The sequence below is a fragment of the Chionomys nivalis genome, chromosome 26 (assembly GCF_950005125.1).
Source record: "Chionomys nivalis chromosome 26, mChiNiv1.1, whole genome shotgun sequence".
NCBI lineage: Eukaryota > Metazoa > Chordata > Mammalia > Rodentia > Cricetidae > Chionomys > Chionomys nivalis.
In genome coordinates this window covers 9,496,345-9,518,315 of record NC_080111.1, presented here as the reverse complement: position 1 = coordinate 9,518,315, position 21,971 = coordinate 9,496,345, and the positions used below count along the sequence as shown (strand labels likewise).

General features: G+C 36.6%; 1 protein-coding gene across 2 annotated transcripts in view; it reads left to right on the top strand.

Moving 5' to 3' along the window:
• Window positions 1–21,971, top strand: part of Gulp1 (GULP PTB domain containing engulfment adaptor 1) — a 213,373-nt gene that overhangs the window by 118,691 nt on the left and 72,711 nt on the right. For both annotated transcript variants that reach the window (XM_057758576.1, XM_057758575.1), the window contains exons 2-3: window positions 15,657–15,728; window positions 18,995–19,056. In XM_057758576.1, coding sequence (XP_057614559.1) covers window positions 15,701–15,728; window positions 18,995–19,056 — 90 coding nt within the window. In that variant the 5' untranslated portion in view covers window positions 15,657–15,700. The remainder of the gene's footprint in view (window positions 1–15,656; window positions 15,729–18,994; window positions 19,057–21,971) is intronic.

The window sequence follows — 21,971 nt, the reverse complement described above, 5'->3', positions numbered from 1 at the left end:
AGCTTACTGCTATAGTTCCTTTCTGTTCAGCTGGAGTGAGCTTCTCTCACTTTATTCTATTTACTTGTCTCCTTAGATGATTTTGCTTCCACTGCTTTCTATTTATCAGCATGCATATAATAAATTTTTCTTTTGAATTTTTTCTCCCGAAGTTTAGGTTTTGTTTTCTCTGATTCACTGAAGTGCATAATATCACAGGATTAAATAGGTAATTATATAATGAAGTCATGACACCACTTACATGTGCTAGGTGTGTTGATAGGTGACAGGCAGTGCTTTTTCAAGAGCGAAATGAATTATTATGAAGTTATGACTCTTCCAAAATTTTCCTCTTTGTATCACAATTAATAAAAGCCCAGAGACAGAAAGTGGGGTTCAACCTGAAGGTCAGAAAAGCAAAACAACGAGCCACTTGCTCTTACATCCTCCTCAGTTAGAAATGGTGATCCTGTCTCCAGGAATCTTAGAATGAGACTGTCTGCTCCTGTTTTGTATTCCTTTCTAGGACTGGGATTAAAGGCATGCACCTCTGGAATTAAAGGCATGAATTGCCCATTTTCTATGGTAAACTAATGTGGCTACTGGATTAGAGGTATGTGTAACCACTGCCTGGTCTGTAAGGCTGACCAGTGGGACTGTTTTATATCTGTTCTGGCTTCTGGCAACAATTTTAAAATACGAATGAACTATCACTACACCCCCTGGCTTTTTTTTTTGTGCTAGGGCTTTGTGCATTTTAGGTAAACGCTTTGCCACCAGCCTATACCCACAGACCTTACAAAGTTTCTTCAAATGATTTTTATTTTCTTGTCTTATGTTTAATGAGTAAATTAGTCATAAGTTGTTTGATTGATCGAGGTTGGATAAATAGCATACAAATCTAATATGAACTGACTTCCTTCTGCCATTAAATTGAAAAAAAAAAGCCGAGCATGGGGCTGGATATATATATTCGCGTAGGTACTCAAACAGTGCCAAATGCACAACGAAACTAAAAGGAAAGAAAAAGAATCTCATTCTGGCATGAATAATGTAACCTTGGTCTTTCTTCAAACAGGAAATCTGAAAGCCAAGTACACCCAAAAGCTTCAGTGCTGCTGCTAACACACCCTACCCTCCCCCCACCACACACCTAACAAAACCCACATTGTCTAAGGTCATAGACTGGCATAAAAGTTGCTCTGTGTTCTGTTTTTTTCATCCTCAGAAATATATAAAGCATGGCTTTACTACAGAGAGGATTATATCCATATAAAGGTTTATTTTGATGTTATAACATATTAACTTTAATATTTCCACCTTCAATTTATAATTTCTATATGTCATAGCTATAGTTATCTTTTATTACCTGGGCTGTTACATGACCAGTTTGTATTTGGAAGAAATAAGATATGTTTATCTTATTATCTCGATCAACAAACAAAAGTTGATCGAGAACTTGCTTGTGTACCTACAAATAACCATGCACCTCTTTGTTCAGCATGTGCTTTTTGATGGGAAAAGAGTTATGGTCTCCGTATCACTGGGGATTTCTATTTCCATTGAGGTCAAGATGATGGAATTAATCTTTGTAACTCCTTCTTTAATCAGAGGATGTGGGCCATTATGTTGTGTTCACATTGTTCTATGTAAGGCAGGAGGCAAAAATGAGGGGGGGGAGGTGCAAGGAACTGCACTTGCCATGGGGTTCTTTGCTCCCAAAGAAGTATCCCAGAGAAGAATCCTGAGCTTATTTTGGGAGAAGCAGGGGGCACTGGCCCAATCCAAATACAGAAATTCAAAAATGTTTATTGGTGAATATATTATAATCGTCATTACCATAGCATTCTTTGAGATAATATGTGATTGCTAACTCAAGGCGGTCATTTCTCAATGCACAGTACTTTAAATTTTATGGCATACTTGACCATATTTTGATTCCCCAATAATCCATTCCTGTGTAAGATATGACAAGTTTAATTTTCCAGTCTTAGAGTACGCACAAACAGTTGTATTAGTTTGTTTTTCTGTTGCTGTGATTAAAACACTGACCGAAAACGACTTACAGAGAGGAAAAGATTTCTTTGGATTTCACGTCTTCCTGACCACACTTAGTCACTGAAGGAAGCAGAGCAGGAACCTGGAGGCAGTAACTGAAGCAGAGAACATGGAGGAATGCTGCTTATTGGCTTGCTCTGCTTTTCACTGCTCGGCCACGTTTCTTACACAGCTTGAGCCTACCAGCTGAGGAATGCTTTTGCTCATCGTAGGCTGGATTTCCCTATGGTACTTATCAATTAAGAAACTGTCCCCAGCCAGGCGGTGGTGGCGCATGCCTTTAATCCCAGCACTTGGGAGGCAGAGGCAGGCGGATCTCTGTGAGTTCGAGACCAGCCTGGTCTACAAGAGCTAGTTCCAGGACAGGCTCCAAAGCCACAGAGAAACCCTGTCTCGAAAAAAACTAAAAAAAAAAAAAAAAAAAAAAAAAAAAAAAGAAACTGTCCCCAAAGACTTGCCTACACACGAGTCTGATGGAGGCAGTTTCTTAGTTGAGGTCCTCTTTCCAGGTGTTTATTTTGTGTCATGGTGACAAATCTAGCCAATGCACTGGTAGATATGTGTCAAGTCGCTTGGAAGCCCATACAGGATCTTTCACTGAATGGTAATTTAAAACTAAATGATGATTTTTAAATTTTTAGGCTTGAGCAAATGACTGAGGAAGGTTAATATTTAAACTAACTCAAACTTTTCATTTCAGATTTAGGATGTAATCCATGTTGGTCTGTGTCAGTCCAGTGAGTGATGCTCTCTCGTTGGTCCAGAGTTCTGGGAGAATAGACCACTGTGAGCAGACCTGCTACTCAGACTCAGGATCTAGTAATACATGGTGTCTAGAATGACACCTGTAAGGATGTTTACATTCAGTCTGTATATACCGTGAGTCTTCTAGAAAGATATCTGAAAAAGAAAACATAAGGGCCATAGGTTTTATAAGATTAAGTTTGAGAAAAGGAGGTGAATATTAATTACTAGAATACCCTGAAGCCTATGAGGCACATTAAGTCAAGCCCTGGTTTAATGTGACGGACACCGACTGAGCTTCCTACTGGCTCTGCCTGTCTAAGAAATCTTCTACTTCTTGCTTATGCTAGACATCGTGTTCTTGGAACTCTAAGACCACGACCCATAGGCCATTTTAAGTTTAACAAGGCAAAAGATCTAAAATGGCCCCTGTTTACTTGGCAAACAGACGTTTTAAATTAGACTTTATAATGATATGTTGACAGTTTAAGACCATCGATTTTCGAAAACATAAAAAATAGCCTTTAAAAAGTCTGAGTGAAAAATATCATGTCAGCTAGTAGGAATGTTCTTTCATTTTTAAAATGCCAGTGTAATTTTTCTTCCAAAAATAATTACAGAGGTTAAATTCTTTGTGCTGAAAGGGAAATAATGGACTCATTGAATTAAAACAATAGTTGGTGGCATTTTCAATTTATACTTAAAGGTCACAATTAATTTTCTTCCATTTGGTACTTTTTAATAAAACAGAATTCTAGTACATAAATATGATAAATTATCCATAAAGAAGTGTGGCTGATTTTCATTGTTATTTTTATCTTTGGAAAGAAATGCATCTTAGTTTTAATTATACCAAGCAAATGCTGTTGGGTTGTTTGAGTCCCGAGCCATATGTAAGGTCATTAGCTTTCATGTCACATTTTGAACATTTTAAAAAATGAAGTGTGGAGGGAATGAGGTGTGAGGCGATGAATAAAATTTTGATGTTAGATAACCAGATTTTTCTAAAGAATCTCTTTCTGTCTCTCTGGCGTGTATGCAGGCTCGTGTGTGTGTATGTGTGTGCATGCGTGTGCACACGCATGCATATGCTCTGATGCTTGTGCCTGTGGAGGGAACAGCCTCCTGTATTGTTTATACTCCACATCGTATTTTGAGATAGTGTTTTTCATTGGTCTAAAGTTCATCAAGTAGGCTATGTAGGCTGGCCAGCAAGATCCAGGGATCCAGTTGTCTCCGACTCCCTTGCAGCTAGAGTACAAGGTGTTCAGTTCTGGGGATCAAACCCAAGTCTTTCTTCTTGCAAGGAGAGCCTTTCACGGTTAATCATCCTGCATACCCAATAAAAATAGATTCTAATACCTCCTTTTTTTTTTTAAAGTGAAAGTATCTAAATTACCATGTTTTTTATGCCTCAATTTTGGCTCAGTGATAAATGCTTTTTGGAAACCTCAGTTTGCCAGTGAGCTTGAATCTGGATACTTTACTACTTAAATTACTCTAAATGAGTTTCTCAACCTCTATTATTTTGCCTTTATAATTAGGCAATTAGAAGACACTCAAATAGCACTGTTGTGGAAATTATTGGAGTTATTTAGAATGTATGTGGAATGGGGTTTGGCTCTTAGCAAACACTCACAGCCATTATTTGTTTTATAGTATGAAATGGCAAATCGAATTTTGTAATTAAATGTGGTATTATATAATTCATAACTTTTGTATAAGCTGCATTTTTTATTTGATGGGTTAGATTGTTTTCTTTATTTCTCATATTTCTTTCTGACAATCAACTTGTCTCTCTTGAGTTATTAGGAAAACATTTAGACATGGCCCAATAGTTTTGGGGAACTAGAAAAAGTCTGGATTTCCCACTTTCAAAACAAAGCTCGAATAAAAATATCTTAATTATTCATAGTTTGTTCATGTTTTCAGTCCCCATTGGGCTTGCCTAATAGTCTTTTGTAGGAAGATCTACTAAGGAAATAAGAATAAGCAAGGATCCCAAGAGACAATGGAAAGGCTTGTAGGGAGGGCATTTTTTTGCTGTACTGCTGTTATCCACATGGTTTGGAATTATATGTGACATCTAGTTTCATACTAGCGCCCCTCCTTTAGGTGAGATGCATGATTCACGTGTTGGCTTTGCCTCTTAATTATTGAATGGCTCTGAATGTCTGGGCCAAGCCAACATCTGTGACATTGTAAGCATTGAGTGAGAACTCAGATGACTTTTCAGTTAACCTTGAATACAATGGTGACTTCTCACCACTAGAAAGAGGAATGAGTGAACATGACTTTAGGCCCTAGGCATAAAGGTAACCCATGTTACAGTAGAATATTCCACCAGAATGGTATCTTATCAATTTGTACTATTAGAAGCTTATGTTACAAACGTATACATAGTTCTATTAAAATCCCCCTTTACTAAAATCCACATTTGTGTTGTATAGGAGGACAGGGAGGTCACACTCAACTGGGGTCATTCTTGTGGTTTCCTGGGAACTGGTGCCAGGTTTCACACTAGCCCCATAACGGCTCCCACAACCAAGATACCTCTTCCTTCGTTGTTTTTTTCTGTCTTTTCCCCATCCTGTTCCCTCATGTTCTCCTGAGATAAAATTTAAATTGAGTAAGATGACTTCCTGTAACAAAGATGGGGAAGCCAGAAATGTAAAATCAGAATAATAATGTGTAAAACACCTCAGCAATTTTTGTCATAAATTGACCATCAATTGTGTTGAAGTCCACATTCAGCATAGTGACTTGGAAATGTCTCTTCTTACCCCTGATGTCGTAAGAAGCTTCAGAAGAATATTCATTGACATAATTGTTAATATGCCAAACCAAATGTATACAGTTTTGCGTATATGTATGGTTTTTAGTTTTTGCTTCTTAGGTCATGAGCCTGTTTTTATCCTGGAGTAATTGAAAATTTCTAAATATATTTAGCTAAATAACTATGTTTATTATAATAAGGGAATATTTCTTTCCATAAAAGGGCACTTAATTGTTAAATGCAGTATCTAAAACCAGACCAATTTCAAAGGCATTTTGTTTTTATTCAAAGCATATAAATTGTCAGGATACTCTGCCTCCCCTCTTTGAATTACAAGCCTGGAAAAAATCTCAGCCACTATTGATGTATGAACTTCGTTAAATAGCAGTGGCTAGAACACACACACGCACACACACGAGTGCACACATTCACATGAATGCACACACATTTACAGACACCGTGGACGTAGAAACTTTAGTTGGTAATAATGGCAAGAGCACGCGTGCGTCTACACACATTTACAAATAAAAACACATATCCATACATTTTTATTTACTTTGTATGTGATTGTAGGTCTCATGCAGCCATTAAAATTCCCCCAGATTGGACTCTATTTTCAACTCATTCTCTTATTTGCGATGACTATCTTGCTCTCCTCTCCACTCTCCTTCTTTCTCTAATACTCCCTCACACCTTAATCGTTTTCTCTAAGAGCTAATGACCTACATCTTATTTAAATGAGAAACGCTGCTCCAAAGAAAAATCTAATATTCTTCTCTCACTCAATTACCAAGCTGCAAGGAATCCGCTGTACTTCCCTGAGTCAGCTGTTTTTGTGTGTGATGTTTGAATTGTTTTATTTATCTAGAGACAGTCGCTTCACTTGTGGATTTGTCTATATAACTGCATGTGTGTTCAAGACTTTCCTGCGTTTATCTTCTATTTTTTCTTTATCATCATTTTTTTTTTCTATTTAATTCGAGTTTTCCACCTGTGTTGAGCATCTGTAATAGTTCTAATTCCAATGCTGGCTTCTGTTTTATCTCATGTCACCTTCTGGTTCCCGCCTTTATTCTTTGCTCCTATTTATAGCAAATCTTTTAAGTTTTCTGTTTCCTCTATTCATTTTCTCGCTTCCTATTCTCTCAGGATTCAAAACCAGCTAGACCACTTATCATACGATTATATCTCCAAGACTTCTGAAACTGCAGTGGAAAAATCTACAGCATACTGTAAAACTAGTAGCTTATTTTTTTTTCCAAATTTCTTCTTTGTAGTTATCACAAACCACATGCTCATTTTTTTCTTTTGAAAATATTCTTTATTATGCTATTGGAAGACAATACTTTCTTCATTCTTTCTTATACCTTTACTGCTTTGGGTATAAACTGCTTCCATATTTTGCCTAGTGGATAGAATATACTTTGACTAACTATCACTTGTCTATTTCCAACTCACTGTCTGAATATCATCTCTATTGCTATGATAAAATATTCTAAAGAAAAGCAACTTTGTGAAGGAAAAGACTTATTGTGGGTTGCCATTCCAGGTTAAAGTGTATTAGTACAAGGAAGTCACAGCATGGGGAACTTGAGACAGATGGTCAAGTGACAGTCACAGTCAAGAGCAGAGAGAATCGAATGTATGCTTTCTTGCACCTCAGCTAACTTCTTTCTTTCTTATACTGCTCAAAGCCCCGTGCCTGGAGGATGTCACCACCCACAGATGTGCCGTCAGGTGAATCTAACCTAGGCATTTTCTCTAATGTGGACCTATGTGGAAGTTTATTGTATAATATTCTTTACACTATATGAAGATAATTTAATAAAGAGCTGAACGACCAATAACTAGGCAGGAGGAAGTTGGGGGGTCTTATGGGGACAGAGAACACTCGGAGAAGAAAGGCAGAGTTGTCAGCCAGAGACAGAAGAAACAGGACATGCGGGGCAAGAAATAAAAGCCATGAGCCAGGGGCTGGAGAGATGGCTCAGCAGAGCAGTTAAGAGCATTGCCTGCTCTTCCAAAGGTCCTGAGTTCAATTCCCAGCAACCACATGGTGGCTCACAGCCATCTGTAATGAGGTCTGGTGCCCTCTTCTGGCCTGCAGGCATACACACAAACAGAACATTGTATACATAATAAATAAATAGATATTTTTTAAAAAAAGCCATGAGCCACATGGCAGCATGTAGATGAACAGAAATTTGCATTATAAGAACTAATTAGAAAGAAGCTTAATAAGTTTGAGCTTTCATCATTAAGAAGTCTCTCTGTGTCATTATTAGGGAGCTGGCTGACGGGACAGAGAAAAACTTGTTACAGAATTTGTTTGTTAGGTTTCATACTCAATAATGGAGAGTTTTATTTATATGCCTATGAATCCTTAGTTTGTTTAACTACTGGATCATAGATTGTGTCAATTTTGATGTTTAAAACTAACCAGCACACTCTGAACTGAGCTATCAACTGTAAGCTGGGCACTTTGTCATTATGTATCTATTCCTACCTACTATCACACAACTCTGAAGTCAGCCACTCATTTTGAGCTGTTCATTTGGTATCTAAGGACAAACACTTCCTAAAGAGAAGGCTTTTTAAAAGTCTCTCTGTCTGTCTGTCTGTCTGTCTGTGTGTGTGTGTAGGTGAGTGTGGGTGTGTGAATTTATTTATAGGTGTGTGAAAAGAGTCAGCATACATGAAAGGAAAAGATAGAAGAAGATGCCAAGGCCTCAGAGCTGTATCTATAGGCGTTTGTAGGCAGCGTGGATTACTTATATAGATAGTTATAGAGATCTGCGCTCTGTTCTTCATGATGTTGAGTGGGTCTTAATCCAGGTAGGGTGGTGGTAGCTACTACTCATAGCGGTATTGTGCCATTCTAGATCTTGATGTGGCCCATAGATGTCATAGCTGGGTAGGACTTATGGCTACTCCCTTCCTTTGATGGCTTACATGGTCCTGTCTGGTCCCATGAAAGCCAGTCCTGAGGGAGGAGACACTCTGGTCACTTCCAGCTCAGGGACCGCTCAGACTCATTTTTTTTCGCTCATACTGAATAATCTAAATAAATTTAAAAAGTTTACTTATTTACCCTGATTATATTTTTGAAACAACATGCCCTTAAACTATTAATTTTTTCCAGCAAATTTTGGAGGCACATGTTTATTTTTATGTCATCAGGAGAATGTGTACTTTCTTAAGAAACAACTTATTTGGTTTGGAATTCAACTAATGTTTCCTATAGGTATTTCCTCCATGCTAAGCATGGAAAAAGTGCAATCTGTTAGCGTTCAGATCCCTGTGCTTTTCTAGGGCATCGTTTTCTAATTCATTTGTTGGCTTGTTGTAGACAGAGATACGGAAGCACTCATTAGTGCAGGGATGAAATGGCCACGTTGTTTGAATGGATGCCTCGAAAGGGAGATTTTCAAATTAGTTCAGCCAAGTAGGTTGAGGTTAGTTGCCAAAAGTTTTCTAAATGTGTTCAAATGATTAGTCACATAAAAACTAAATCTAATCTTTGGTAAGAAGAGGCTTCTTGAAAACATTCCAGTTCCAGTGTAAGTAGGTGTAAGGGAGGGGGTGGGTGGGGGTGGGAACTGGATGCGGGGTAGGCTGGGGTGAAGAAGGCTGGAATTTGGGGCAGTGTATCTGAGAATGTTTCACCTTCAGGTCAGCCTGGCAGCAGCTCAGGAAGGAAGTGTTGGGGATGATGGGATTGCCCACATCCTGGAATCTTGGCAACAGAGACATTAAAGAAGTTTCCCGTCTTGTACACAAGCAGTTCAGCTAACCGTTTATAGAGTGAAGAATATGGTTTTGGAGTCACAGTTGCCTGTGCTTGTTATAAAAAGAACCCCAAAATCTCACCGAAACCATCTGAGAAATGGTCTCTGCTGTGTTTGAACTTAGAAGAGAAGGGAAAATTTCTTGAACTTTTCTTTCCAGAACCGCAGGCCCAGGGTCAAGTACACTACTTTCAGACAGGTGATGAGGAGAAATATTTTACCAGTTATAATTGAAGCATTAATAGATAGACAAAATAGAAAACTTAAAAAAAAAAAAAAGAGCTTACTATGGTCATACTAAAGTTAAAAGGAAAATGGTCATGGTAGCAATGGCGAAAGCAGAAGGTGATATTTACTATGTCCAAGTCGTTTTGTGTGCAGGCCTGGCCAGTGTATCCATCCTTGTTGCCATGGTGAGGAAAGCATTGATGTCTGAAGCCTTCCTTTCCCCTGCACCTTGGTTTCACCTCAGGAAAATGTCTCCCATTATTCTGATTGCCCACTTAAGTTGGACAATGTGTGATTTCAGGGCCTGTTTTAAAACTGGCAAAAAGTAATCTCAAATCTTTGCCCAGGCCCAAGTTCTTTATAGCTCAGTGAGCTGCTATGTAGTTATAATAGCCATTTTGCTGTGTAATATTCTCGTGAGTTCATTATGATAAAATTGTTCTATTAAATTAAGAAAGAAATTCCAAAGAAATCAAAGAATGATTATACTATTTAAATTTTAAAAAGAGCAATCTGTTTTATTTATTATAAAACAGCCATTAAAACATGTGTAAAATGGTTAAAGCAGCAAGTTAAGACATATTTATAATTACTGAGTTTTAACATTGTTGTAATTTTAAAACTGTGCCTATTGTCAAAATGCCAACATATCAACTTTTTTACCAACGAAAAGAATTCAAATGTCAGGTTCTTTTCAAGTGCAACACCTCAGTGACACATGGAATATTTGAAACTGAATCACAAGTTTATACTATTGTTTCATGGGTAGAGATAAAATGGAATGCATATTTTAGACATAGAAATCTATAGTCTTTAGTTTTAGGCTCTAACAGCATTAACTAGGCAACCATACTGTTTATTCTAGTCGGTCAGAGGAATTCAGGTGGTTTCACCAAAGACAGCTTCACCTCTGTAATTGAATCCCATGGCACTCGGTCACCAGGACAGATATGGAAATATTTGATGAAACGACCAAGGCTGCAAATTTACTGAATTACAGTACTATGTGCACAATTTAAAAAAGGAGAAGAGGGCATAGGTGTATGCACATTGCTGCAATAGAAAAGCTGGGGATTTTATTTTAAAGTAGATAAAGTATTGCTTTGGATTTCTGCAAAGAACAGAGTTTGTAGTTCAAAAGCAAACGAGAATTCAGGTTTTCCACAATCCACACAAGTCAAGTATGTGATAAATGTTTATTTCAGCATAGACAATTATGTTTTGTATTAAATAATCATTAGTCTCTGAGAATATTTTTCTTACCAACATTATTTCTGTGTAATTATCGCATTTTAGAGAAATGCAGAGCTGATTCTCATTAAGGACACAGACTCTTAATGAAAACCCAGGAAGAAAATAGTTTAATTGGCATTGGAAGGAATCATAATGAAACCTCAATGTGTAACTACACAAACGTGGCCAGAGTCTGAGCAGTTTAGCTCAGCATCAACGAGGATCAAGTTGTCACTGGCAGGAAAGGGATTGTCTGAATTGTGTGTCACCTTCTGGTCCTAAGGATGTGGGGAACCCATGTCCTCACCTGGAGACGGAATGGTGGGGCCCCTCCAGGCTGATGTCAGACAACAAACACAGCATTTAGTTGCTGGATAACTACACAGCCTTTTGTGATGTGCCAACATCGACCCAAGATCTGATTGCGCAGTACAAGAGCCGCAGCTGTGGAAAGGACTTTTGGTGTACCTTACTGAAATCCTCTTAGGAAAAAAACCCCCACTGTTACCAAAATAAAGCCATTTAAACTCATGAACTTAAATGCCAGGAAGGATAGGGTGCATAGTTTTACTTTTCTTTTTGATTAATTAAACCAAGAACCCAGATGCACCTCTTAGTCCATTCTTTGCTCCTCCAACCACTGCAGAACATGCTAAAACACATCCCTAGCGAGAGGCAGGAAGTGCTCTGAAGGCTCGCGGTGAGACTAGGAGTTCTGTCCACAAATCAGGTGTCACCTCAGGCGCCATTGTTGCTTGTTCCTCTTTCATCAGACCTTTGCCTCATCACAGAGTCCCATGTCCACTCTCTCCTACCTACAAATATGGTGAGAATGTGAAAGTAGGGAACCTGTTATACTTGTCTGTTATCTTGATACACTCTTTGTAATGCATTATATATAAGGTTTTAAAACATATCTATGGAAATAGCAACTATTTTTATGAATGTGATCTGGTTCAAGTCATGCATGTGCTAGAGGAAACAGATGATAAGTGTGTGTGTATTTGTGTGTGTGTGTATCCATCCAATTGGAGAGTTTGGAGAACACTGATGTATTACTTGATTTATCATGTCTCATAAAGTGTCCGTTTATGAACTGTTTTTGGTTTTTTGTTTTGTTTTTCTTGCAGTCACTTAGATTTGAGCTGCCTGTTAAGTGCAAATCTGCTTACAATGCACACTCATAAAATCTATAAGAATATTCGAAACTCTTTCACTATTTGGTGGATTTTAGCAGATAACCTTCACAACAGACACTGCTTGCATCAAGGCAAACATCACATCAAGCTGCATTGTGCTAGCAGGATGGAGGTGCTATCCATACATACCCTTTGCACACTAGCGGGTTCTAATAGTTCTAATAGTTCAACTGCTTGGTACCAGTTTGGAGTGTCGTGTTAATTGCGGATCTAAGATTGCCTGGCTTCCTCTAACCACTGCCTCACAGACTTACATCGTCACAATTGTTTACATCACAATTGCTTACAAGGCTTGTGTGTACAATTTAAATGTATCTTTATTAATCACAAAATACCTTTTGTTTTTGTGCTTCTCCAAGTTTGCCTTGCTATCTATAACTGAATATTGACCGCGTTTAATTATGATGTGAACAACAAGATCTTAAAGTGATTTTTATCTATTGATCTCATGTGTGTTTTAATCAGTTTTTGCGCCCCCCCCCCTTTAGTACTTCAAAATTGTTCCTGGAACATTGAATCACAAAGTAAAATGGAATCACAAGTAAAATTGAAACCCAGAACTATTTTACAAATTCTAATATTAAATCTACATATAGTTTCCATCATCATAACAGTATGGTTGGATTTTTAGTTTTTAGAAAACCAAAGCTTCAATATCAGACTAATAGGTAGAAAACTGCTTTTCCTTAAAAGACCACACACTTTCAATCTTTTAAACCAGCTCTGAGTATCAGTGGTTTAATTCCTGCCCCTCATTTTGTTTATTTCAACAATGTTGACTGACTCTAGAGATCTTTAAATATTTCACTTATAAACTAAATTAAATTAATATAAAGTGGCCTCTGTATTTCATCTGTTGTTAATAAGTTGTAAAGAAAATGTAAGATAAATACAGTCTAATTAGATCTAACGTCCATTTTTATCTCCTCTGCCCCATTGCCCTCTCCAGTCCTTTGCTCCCAGCTCCTACTCTGTCTCCTTACCTCTTTCTTCTCACTGGATGCTTTTAGGATTTCTTTTTCCTTTGGAAGACTTAAGCAACTGGGTGATGATGAGTCATGGTGCAGTTTTTGCATTGCTTTAAAGATTTGGGGTTTGTTGAGCTTCTTGGATCTCTGGGTCTACAGTGTCACCAAGTTTGGAAAAACTCTTACCCTTTATAGCATCGCTTCAGTATTCCCTTCTATCTTCAACTCTCTGACTTCAGGAAGTTTGGACCACATAACGTTTTCCCTCAGTTCAGAATACGTGTTCCTGTCTCCCAACTTCCTTCTTTCTCTCCTTCCTCATAGTCTTTTCCTCTGTTTCAGGCTGGTCTCTATGTTCCACTCTTCATTTTACTGCATTTTTTTTCTTCCTGCCACTCATTCTAACTAGAAGCTTTGGGAAAATGCATCTGTCTCTCCGTTCATAGTTTCTTGACGTTAGCCCTGTCTTCTTCTCAGGAGGGCAGTCATAGCAGTTCTCATGTATCCACCATTCTTCTCTGGCTCAGTTTTCATTGATTTTTCTCTTTAGTTCGCATTTCATCTTTTGCTTTTGCTGCACTCCTGATATTTGACTGCATATATGAATTGTGTTTTCCTGGGTTGTGAATAATACTCTAATCTTTACCATCCTCTTAAGTATACATTCGAGATGAGAATGTTCTTGGAAAGTTTCATCCGGGGAGTGATCTTCCTTTTAAACTTTGTCATCTTTAATTCTGGCTTCATTCTTTCCACAGTGATAAAAGGAGACTTTTCTCACTAATCTAATTCTCTTGAAATTAGTTTATCTCTCTCTCTCTCTTTTTTTTTTTTTTTGGTTTTTCGAGACAGGGTTTCTCTGTGGTTTTGGAGCCTGTCCTGGAACTAGCTCTTGTAGACCAGGCTGGTCTCGAACTCACAGAGATCCGCCTGCCTCTGCCTCCCAAGTGCTGGGATTAAAGGCGTGCGCCACCACCGCCCGGCTGAAATTAGTTTCTCTTATTGCTCGTTGTGGTTGGCTTCTGTGTAATGGCCCTTCTCTCTCTAAACTTTAAGGATGCTTCTTCAGATTTTCTGTCAGAGTAGTTTCTGCATGTACCCTTAGACTCTCTGTGTGTTTTTTTCTTGTCTGAGGCAATTGTAGACCTTAGTTTCAAGGGAGGTTGTATAGCTCTGACTGGGTTGCATCTCCCTGGGCTCAAAATTCCTCTATTAAGCAAGTAGAGAAATTATTGAAAATATGAGATTAATGAGAGGTGTTGTTATGCAGTCCAATGTTTAAAGTGCGAGTCTAAGTTTTGAAAGCATCTCTATGTTGACTGATACACTCAGGATAAAAGGCTTGATACCCTCATCCTGAGTAAGTGGCAAGACTAAGTTGAAGAACGTGGGGCGGGGGAAAGTGGTCCCAGAGTCATTGTCAGTGCTTGCTCTTTTTCTTCTATCAACTGGACTTTGGACATCAGTGAAGAGGCTCCAGAGAGACCTTACTGCAAGTCCCCTTGCTCTCTTGATGTTTGGAAGACGGAAGCACACAGAACTGGGATCATTTATTGAACAGATGAATATCCATTGATTTTTGTGATCAGAATTGCATTGGAAGATAGAGAAAGATAAACATTATGGAACACTATTTAGGGACAGAATTAAGTGCTGCAATATGTCGGCTCAAAGTCCTCCAAGGCATGCATATTGTTTATTATATATATATATATATATATATATATATATATTTGTAAAGCTAAGGAAGAAGGTTACTTTTCTTCTGAACATGTTCAAGACAAATGAAATCAATTTTGAATTTCTCCTTGACAGAGATAGATAGGAAAATTAAAAGTAAAATCATTTTATAAATACATTTACACATTCAATCACTTGGCTGCAAAATGGGCTTTTCAACCCAGACATTTCATTTTACTTACCTGATGTTTTATTAAACAGATATTTTAACTTTATACAATTAAAGCAGTGGTAAAAAATGACAATGTGAGTTATGAAAGAATAATGTATTTTAATTCCAAAAAGTCTTTTGAGTCGTCTGGAAATGTTATGGCAGCATTAGCTAGTTCTACTAAACATGAGGACCAGTGTAGTATCTCTTTAAGAGTGTCTGCATCTTAAATACAACACTCCTTCCACATTCATCCAAAAGGTAACTTCTTCCTGGGCCTCCAAATAGAGATGCTAACCTTAATTTCCTCATACACTATTAATATGCAGTATCTCTGAGAAGGTATCTAGATGTATTTTTTACATGAAAACATTAGCTGAGTAAAATGAAGTATCTGAGTTGGACAGCTCATCTTGCTAAACAAAAATTCCATAAGCATATCTCAGTTATTAAGGAGCAGATATATTGCACTTAACTCTGTCCTTCATAGTATTATGTAATGTTTATATTTATCTATTGCCATGTGGTAGACAATTGCTTGTTGAGTATTTCACAGCTTTTAAAGGCTCTGTAATTTAAAATTCACTAAAGCTGGGTGTGATGGGGAATACTATAATCTCAACACTTGTGAGGTTGAGGCAGGAAGATTGCCCTGAATTTGAAGCCATATTGGGCTACCTAGCAAGACCTTTTCTCAATAAATAAATAAAAATGAAAAAACAAAAAAAGCAGATAAAATCATTGTAAACACAGCGAAAGTTGGTCAACAATGCTTTGTTTGTGTTTTAACAGGAAACTTAGTGTTACTGAGCAGAGCAGTTGGGTGGACCCACATCATGAATCGTGCCTTCAGCAGGAAGAAAGGTAAGAGAACTTGGGCGTCAAGTCACTATTGCTAATAAAGCAGAAATAACACATTAGCTTTTTCCTATTTATCAAGCCAATAGAGTTTTATTAGAACAATTCACATCTACAAGAACTGCTTACTAATACATTTTGGTTGTATCCTATATAAATAATAGAGTTATTATGCTTAGTTCATAATGCATATAAATATTTCATATGTTCTCTAGCAATTGTATGCTATACTATGAAATTGCATAAAATAATTTATCTGAAACCTATGATAAGATTATAGATAAGCAATTGTAAGTTGAATTCTATACTATAAATTTAAGTAGATATCATAAGCTGTCAAAGAATAGTATAGAAAATATAGTATCATATTATTATTCATATGCAGTTTCGGAAATTGACTTTAAGTTTTGTGGGTAATAAAAAGTGACCAAACAGTAAAAATAACTGTAATTATTTAATATATGAAAGATAGATAGTTCCGAGCTAGAAACTACAGCATTAGTGTTTTATTTAGTGAAGTCAGTTGAAGTGTGCTCTACCCAATTTTGGTCTCTCTTTGAGTAGTCAAGGATTGAGTTATTCCCTTCTGGCCTAGGAGAATGAACTTGAATTTTGATCATCTGCCCTCCATGATGCAAGTGTTGCAATTACAGGCATGTACCATTGCACCTGTTTTTGAGGTGCCAAGGAGCAAACTCAGGGCTCCGTGCATGCTAGCCAAGCACTTTATGGATGCAAATAAAGTGAGCAAAAGATGCCCTGGCACATACAACTTGACAAGATCAGAAATAAAAGTGGAAGTAATTACAACTCTTTCACGGGAAGTAGAGTTGAGAATTCCGTGTATGCTTCTGATTTAAAACCCACTAAAAGGGAAATAGTATTTCCTTTTTGTAATAGCAAAATCTAGAAACAGCCTCAGAACACATGTGTCTGCAGTAAAATACTTAGGTCACACTCATCAGCTGCTTCACAAAGACCAGACCATTTGCTATACATAGATCTGATTATATTTGTCTGACTGACAAAGCCCCCATCTTCAATTCGATATTTACTTGAAAGAGATATGGATTGTTTCTCATTGATGTAGTCAATGGAACATGGGTTTGACACATTTGTGCACAGTGGGAGGAAAGCTACGGGGAAATTGGAAATACAGACACTTGTGATTTCTTACAGTGCTTTATTCTTCCTCAATTCCTCAATCCCCATTAAGTTTAATGATTATCCTAGTCAGGAAATTCTTGATCAGTATTTTGTTCCACCTCTAAGTTAGACTGTGACTGGTTTCACTTTTGTTTCCTTTAGTTGTCAATTGACATTTTGATGAGTAAATATAGTTGTAATGTTCAGCATTCAAAAATTATTAAGTTATTTTCTTCTTTATGGAAATTTTATTTTATATTCATTAACATCAATATTAAATGTAATATAGTAGAAGTAGGTACTTTTCTTATGTTATGTGCAGAGAAATAGAAATAGCCATGATGTATTGACCTTTCAATATTTTATATTAGAAACATGCTAGCACATAAATGTGTTTAATATAAGTATTATGTATTGTCCTAAAACAAGTGACATTACAGGTATATATATATATATATATATACACACACACACATAAATTTCTGAATATATATATATATACATATATTTCTGCTCCTCCAATTTGTAAAACACATATTAATGAATCATATTGGTTTCTGCTAATGTAATTTTAAAATCACCTCAAATCAATTTTGAAAATTCTTTGTTGGTAACCAATGTTCCCTTTCTATGTGTTGCTTCTATTTATTGTTTCTACTGGCATACACTTTCGTTCCCAGTACTTAGGAGGCAAAGGCAGGAGGATCTCCTAGAGCTTGAAGTCAGCTTGGTCTACATATGAAATCCAGCCCATTCACGGATACATTGTGAGATCTTGTGTTAGAAAAACAAAGCAAAAAGTCATATTTTAAAATTCTATTTTATTTGTCATATTGATTCTGATTTTAAGGTACCCTGAAGAATAATATATACATAAAATTTCTCTAATGGAAACTAGATCTATCCATATATTTAAAAGTCTTACACCAACAAATGCAATTAAAAAAAATAATGATGATAAATTTGCCTCATGTAAACCTTCGCTACTTTTTCCCCTTATACATTTACCATAGTATTTGGGAATTACATGGAAAGTATAAATAAAAGACAACATTGAATGAAAATGTAGATAATATAAATATAAGCAGCATTCAATACACATTAGTATGAAAATCTGTCTTTGTATCCGTATACATGTTTTTGTGTATGTATGTATGTATGGGGGCCAGATGTTGATATTGGAGTCTCTGTCAGTTAATCTCTGTCTTAATTTTTGAGACACAGTTTCTCACTGAAGCTGGAGCTCGTTACCTAAACGAGATCAACTAGACAGTGAGATCAAGGGTTCCTCGTGTCTCCGCTTACCCAGGGCTTCAATGAGAAGCGCAATGGGGCCACCATTACATCTATAACCACAGATCTGAACTCAGGACCTCATGCTTGTTCTGAAAACATTCTAACTGCCAAGCCTACTTTCCTTCCCTTCATTATATCCCTTCTGAAATTACTTTATTTCTAATATTTCATTACATTTATCTACATTTCCAATGAATATGCTTAATATTATTCATGTTCAAAACTTCTGATAGTAGACTTTCAACTATTGTTTTTCTAATTTAAAATAAGGATTATCTTAATGACGTTCCATGAACATAATAACTAATGTATTTCAACATCATTCAAGTGCACTTCCTCCTCCCTTAATGTATTTTCCCTTTAAAATGCACAAATCCTGTTGCTAAAGTTATCGTAACTATGAAAGGACAGATTATTTTTATTATCTGGCAATTATGAAATATACCTTGGCATTCATGAAAGCATTAAATAAAAGAAGACAGGCACTTGTCTTAACTTGCATAATTGTTTTTGCTCATGGCTCCACTATGTTGTTCTTATAAAATGAGGACCAGGGGAAGAGCAAGTGCAGATAACTAAAGGACAGCAAATTGACTGTGACCAACCTTGGCTACATAGCAACACCCCAATCATTCATGAGTGACTTCTATAGTAAGAAAAGGATAAATGCTTTAATCATTTCCAGTTACAACATTTTACTTTCTTGATTTAAGAAGGTTCAGGCGATTGGACTGCCTTCCCCAATATAGATTTCCTTCAGGTGAGAATGCATAAACACCACCTGATAAAAATTGATGATTTAATCCAATACTGCATTTTCTCTGTTACAGACAAAACATGGATGCATACGCCTGAAGCTTTATCAAAACATTACATCCCCTATAATGCAAAGGTAAAATAGTTATTAGGATATTGTCTAATTTTACTTTGTTATGTGTTGTTTTGAATAATTGTGCTAATTTTAGAAAAATTGCTAATGCTATCAATGTTTCCTGGTAAGTGGTCTTTGAAACTAATTTGACATTGCTTAAATAAGTAAAGTAACATTACTTATTCAATTCATTACTTATTAAATGACTTATTAAAATCATTTTAATGTCTAAATTAATTTTTAAAAAGTATACCTTTTATAGTTTCTTGATCTATGTATTTTAATTGATGCTTTTTCTTATTATGAGTTGGACTCTTATTTAAGTTATTTTGCAATGTCATAGACTCTGGGAAATTAACTTAAAAATTGACTTTCTTTAAATGCATTTTAATATTGTGGTTCATTGAAAACAAATAAAAACTAATCTGGGAAAGTGACATGCAATTTTAATGTGTAGTTGGAATCCAAGAAAATAAGCAAATGAAATGGAAAACATAAAAGCATAATTTTTTTTTTCATTCTTTCCTGGATTACTGTGTTTTGATGAGGCAGCCCAAACACTGCTGCATGTGCCATCGTTTTAAAGATTGGATCTGCTGTTTGAAGGGACATAAATTGTAAAAGGTACATTAAGGAGAGATGAGACATTGTATTTAGCAAAAGATATGAACTTGTTTACAGAAAAATCTGATTAGAAATTTTGCAGAGGCATGAAAAAATGTAATATTTGAGATTTTTTTTTTTTGATTTTCGAGACAGGGTTTCTCCGTAGCTTTTTGGTTCCTGTCCTGAAACTAGCTCTTGTAGACCAGGCTGGCCTCGAACTCCCAGAGATCCGCCTGTCTCTGCCTCCCGAGTGCTGGGATTAAAGGCGTGCGCCACCACCGCCCGGTAATATTTGAGATGTTAAATATTGGGTTAAAACAAGCTCAAATTGCTGGACTTTGAAGACAACATGGAGGGCATAGGAAAGTTCAATATTCAAAGGAGAGTTTATGGTTTTTATAAAAGGTTAACAAACTATCCTCCATGATATAATGAGCAAAGACTCAGGGATTATTTTAGAAAATAAAATGAAAAACGTTATCCAGCAGAATATCAACTGTGCTTAGTGGGACCCTCAACAGTGCTGGCTCATGTCCCTGTTGACGAAAAGACATGTATAATAGGACTGAGGACGAAATTACCACAGAATGTGCAACTCAGCACTGAGATTTGTTAGGGACAGAAAAAAAATATGATTTCATAGAGAAATAAAAATGTTCTAATACTTCCCATGCCTCAGAAATAGTCCTGAAACTGCTGTATGCTTATTAATTTCTCTATATGATTGGTATGAAGGCTGATTGCCACTGCTTATCATAGTTCTTGAACCCTGAAAAAAAATTATTACCTATCCTGCTGAGTATTTATCATAAACAGCATGTGATATATACAAAAACATATCGCTTAAGACAGCTATTGTTATTTTAGGCTGCACAGTCAGACCTTGACAGTCATACCACAGTTACATCCTTTAGGTGAAGCTATCAGGGCTATTTCACCTTTCTGTAAGGAAAATGCATCGTATTGGAACTCTGGTTTGTTAGTATTGGGAGACTCTGTTCTAATTAGAACGACCTTTTATTTTAGTACTGCAGGGGTACTGCGGCGATGGAGATCTGTTATGTAGCCGGGGTTCAGTTGCTTGTGCTGTACCAGACAATAACTGTAAAATTACTGGCACTAATGAAAAACTATAGAGCGCTTCCCACACAGAGACCAGCATCAGTCAATGCACAGGGTTTTAGCGGCAGGGCCGCACACAGAGACACTGTTTAATAAATGAATAAATCACTAGGTGTTATTACGTTCACTTAGAGAGAGAGCACTGCTCTTGTTCTTTATGCAGCTTTTTATGGGAAAGCAGGTTAGCCTCATCTGTTTAATTTTACCTAATCTGTGAGGATATATATCACGGGAACACCAAGTAGCATTGCAGCAATTGAAGAGCATTCATTTCCCTTCTCCGTAGTGCTTGTCTTTTTAGCGAACCTATTTTAAAGACGTGTTCTCTTCTTGTTAGGCCATTTACCGTCTGAAAAGTCAGTTCATTTTCACAGGAAGTGCTTTAGTACAGCATGGGAGATGACAGACCACGGAACTAGACTGCCTTGACCTATAGCCTAGCTAAAAAGTTTAGCTATGTATCACTGGCAAACCATTTAATTTTTCTGTCCCTGGACTATGCATTCAAGAATAAGGGAGTCAATAACAGTAACTTCTTCTTTTTTTTTTAATTGAATTTTATTGAGCTCTACATTTTTCTCCACTCCCCTTTCTGCCTTTTTCCTCCCCTTCAACCCTCTCCCAAGGCCCTCATGCTCCAAATTTACTCAGGAGATCTTGTCTTTTTCTACTACTCATGTTCGTTAGATCTATGTATGCCTCTCTTAGGGTCTTCTTACACCAGTAGTTTTGATATAAAAAGAAGGTAGATGAAGTTGGAAACAACATATAACATAAAATAAATCCCCAATAAATATTAGCAACCATGTACTAATTATTTTTACAAAACTTATTCTTTTTCACAAAACTTATCAAAATGACAGTCCTATAGTCGGTTTTTATTATAAATGATTTATGTATCAATGTCGAACATTGCACTGAAGTATATTTCATTCAACCCTTATAGACACAGGAGACTATGGTACTGGTGAATTTTTACATGACTTCTGTTACTATCGATGTTTCTGATGGCCTTGTATACTGAATAGCAATGTTATCATAACTTTATGTTAGGAAACAAATAGTGAAACACTGAATATTTTGCGCTATTAGTTGAGAAAGCTGAAAAACTGAGTTTTGTGTTTTTACAAACTGAATGTGATAATAGGGTATGTATGCATGATTTAAATGCTTACTGTATATAAGGCATTGTTGGCTAAAGCTTTACT